Source organism: Macaca mulatta, chromosome 5 (genome assembly GCF_049350105.2).
Source record: "Macaca mulatta isolate MMU2019108-1 chromosome 5, T2T-MMU8v2.0, whole genome shotgun sequence".
Classification (NCBI taxonomy): Eukaryota; Metazoa; Chordata; class Mammalia; order Primates; family Cercopithecidae; genus Macaca; species Macaca mulatta.
Genome location: NC_133410.1, coordinates 165,990,001 through 165,993,465, shown reverse-complemented (window position 1 = coordinate 165,993,465; position 3,465 = coordinate 165,990,001). Strand labels below are relative to the sequence as shown.

Sequence of the window (3,465 nt, the reverse complement as noted above, 5' to 3'; positions counted from 1 at the left end):
ATTCTAATTAATTTCAACAAATGTTTTTAAATGATATTGTTAAGGTGTTGTATTGGAAATCATCCTGTAGCTTTCTTATATTGCTAATGCTTCCTTTCATTCTTCTTATTTGCTACCATGACCACCAAAATATTTAAAATATCTGCAGATTTGAAAGTTAAGATCTCCAACTGTTTTCTTAAGCAGATTCATTGGTATATTTATGTATGAAACATTAAACCTATTAAAATCTATAAGATTAAAAGACATTAATGTGTAACTTTGAAAAACTACACTCAATAATTTTTGAATATTTGTGAATAGAATTACCTAAAAAATTATCTTTGTAAAAAAAACTTAATGCAGCAAGAATTTTAGCTTCTCATTAACACTATCTTTAAGTACAATACTGAAAGAACACCTTTTTGTAAACACATTATGGAATTTTTAAAGTAAGTCACCTTTCTGCTCTTTAATGTGACTATCACAGCAGCTGAACTAATAACGTACAATGGGATGGTTGGTAATAGTATTGCCTGATCTTGTAGTAGCATGGTATATCTATAATAAAATGAGTAATATAATTCGTAGCCACATTCCTACATATACCTGAAACACTTAATGAGTGTAGTTATGAACGACCTGAATTGTTAATTATTTTAGCTTAAAAAAGTTAGTTTTATTCTGTTACTTTTGTACCTAGCTGATATAGAAATTGAGCAAATATTTCTTTGTTCAGTAGAAACAGTTGGGTTTGTTTGGGAATAAAGTTAGATACAATTTTTGGTCTCACTGTTATTAGTTTGAAGTACTACTAAGTAAAAAAAATAAAGATCTTTGCCTTTTGTAAGAACATGTTTTATGTATGATTGAAGTTTTTACAACACTCCGGAAAAGCCATCGATGTTAGATTTAAAAATAAAATCGAAAGCATTTTCTGACATAGTACACATGAAAAATTGGAAATTCCAGTATCTTCAATAGAAGTTATAGAAAGTGTATGTCTTCTTGGAGTTTGACACCCACTTAACACAGCAGAAATAAGGTACTATACTGTAAACAAAAAACTACAGTAAAGGACAATTGTAAATTTACATAAGAATAGTTCATAAACATTTTGGTCTTTCCATAACAGTTTTTATATAAAATGAATAAAAAAACCTTTAGACAGCTGTCATCACTCTTGTTTGACCACTTTTCACTTATATGCACACAGACATATTTATATAGCAATATATTGATGCACCGTTACATGGATATTAAACTATGAGTACTGCTTGTAACTGAGATGTGCATTATCCAATCAACATTATCCATAGTTGAAATACTCTTACATTATGTATTCTTGTCATGTTGTATCTATAAAAACATGAAAATATAACTTTACATTATTTCAATTATTTACATTAGTTCAAGCTTGACAGAGAAAAATTGATAAGCTACAATTTTTAGAAGAGTAGGCCCAGAGGTACAATAAATAGCATTGATTGTATATAGTCATTTCTTTTTCATTTTTAAAAACTCATTTTAAGTACAATATGGAAACAATTAGTCTGCAATTTGGTCATTCTAGCACTTATTATTAAAACTTAAAATGCACCTCCAGCATTCCTGATGAGGAGAAATGCACTAAAATTATACTGTATTACCTTGGGATCTGTGATTAGGGTCAGCTAAATTTAGTGAAGAATATCATGATACCACATGCCTCCATGTTCAATGCAAGTGGTTACTGTTAAACCCTACATTTTTCCTTCCCTCCTATGAAATACGATAAGTAAGAATGTTTTAAAAGCACTTTGCAAAATACCAAGTGCTACACAAAGGCTTTCTTCCAGAAATAACAAGAATACAAATATTAAAAATAACTATTGGATGTCAGTAATCATTCAAAATCCTAAATTAATTAAACTTGGGGGGTTTTAATCGAAATAAGAGGTATTTTATGAAGGGGAAAGATAGATCTTTAAATTCATTAACTAGAGAAATATAGGCTCTTTAGTCAAAAGTTACAGAAATGTGACATTTTTTCCACACTGGGCATATTAAAATAGCCATTCCACCTGAGGAATAAATATAAAAATAATATATTAAGGTTATTTTTAATTGATGTCAATGGGATGAAACTATATTGCAGGTGACTCAAACATATTTAAAAATTCATAATATATAAAGTTTATGACAGCTCTTATAATTTTAAAGCTAAAAACATATTTAGTTTATGGAACTTAATCAATGGGTAACTATCTAAAGAATTACTTTCAAGGCATTTTTTACTTCATTTACAATGAATGTTTCTCTTCTGTAAGCTTAAACACTGTAAAAATGGAACCTCACATATTCTGGTATTTGTTAATATTAGCTTTTTAAATCTATTAGCATTTATCTACATAGATTAAATGCTTTTGTATTAACAAATATTTCTTTTTATATATATGATTAGGCATGTCAAAAACATATTCAGATATTACTTTGGGGGCAAGATTACACTTGAAAAATCACCTGGCCTTTTTAAAAGGGAGAAATTTTCTCTGGGCACCTAACAACTTGGTAGTGTCTTTAAACTCACTTGATTTATGACCAAACTGTAGCTAAGCAAAATTAATTGGACCACTTGCAAATAAAACAATAGAAAAATGTTTATTTCAAATGTCAAGCATTGCCAAGTAATTTTATATTAACACCAAATGTTAAAGAATAGGATACATTAAAGTTTTAATAACAATATTAAATTACAAGATTGGAATCTCCTCTTTGTTTTCTTTCCTTAGCATTTACATATTTGGCTTTGAAAAATATGGAACCGATACCTAAAGCCTTTTTTTATTCACTTCCCACTCAGTTTAATTGTTTTTGTCTTATTCAACCAATATGGAAGCAAATTTATTTAAAAGCCAGTTTGTTTGTGAAAATACCTAAAAATATTTTTAATTTTAAATGTTTTTTTTTCCTTTTTTTTATAAAACATGTCACATCTTGATGCAGTTGATGTCAAGTGTGCTTAAGTCATTATGAATCAAGAGACTAACAATAGTGGCTGCAGAAACAGGTTTGTTGTCTGTACAAAGACTTCAGGTAAATTATGGTACTTCCATGTTAGCTGTGCATGTCCACCACGCTTCGTCTGTAACTCGAGTAGAAAAGGATGTTGTGTTTTAATTAATCATTCCTTACAATTCAAGATGAACTCCACATATTTAAGAATTCTTGGCTGAAAGAAAAGTCTTCAAGATACTGGATGCCTCTCACCACTTTGACAATAAACACACAAGAAAACCATTGTGTAAGGCACTCAAAAGGTTCTTATCAATCACGAGAGATCAGTCACACTGACATTCATTCCCATGCCAGGACTCACGTAAGGGACAGCATGCACTGCTTTGGGAAATTCTGGAGTCATAACACGTCCATTTTCTCCAGTACTTCCTGTAATTGACAGCCTTGCCTTGTTCCTCATGGCATCATTCAAGGTCATCTTAAATGAGA

General features: G+C 29.9%; 1 protein-coding gene across 3 annotated transcripts in view; it reads right to left on the bottom strand.

Annotated features, from left to right (window-relative positions):
• Positions 1 to 815: 815 nt before the first annotated feature.
• Positions 816 to 3,465, bottom strand: part of GRIA2 (glutamate ionotropic receptor AMPA type subunit 2) — a 149,839-nt gene continuing 147,189 nt past the window's right edge. For 2 of the 3 annotated variants that reach the window (NM_001185014.3, NM_001185013.3), the window contains 1 exon segment: positions 816 to 3,454. Coding sequence is in view for 1 of the 3 variants with exons in the window: in XM_078001437.1 (XP_077857563.1) it covers positions 3,290 to 3,454 (165 nt within the window). In the remaining 2 variants the exon portion in view is untranslated. 3 annotated transcript variants of the gene reach the window in all.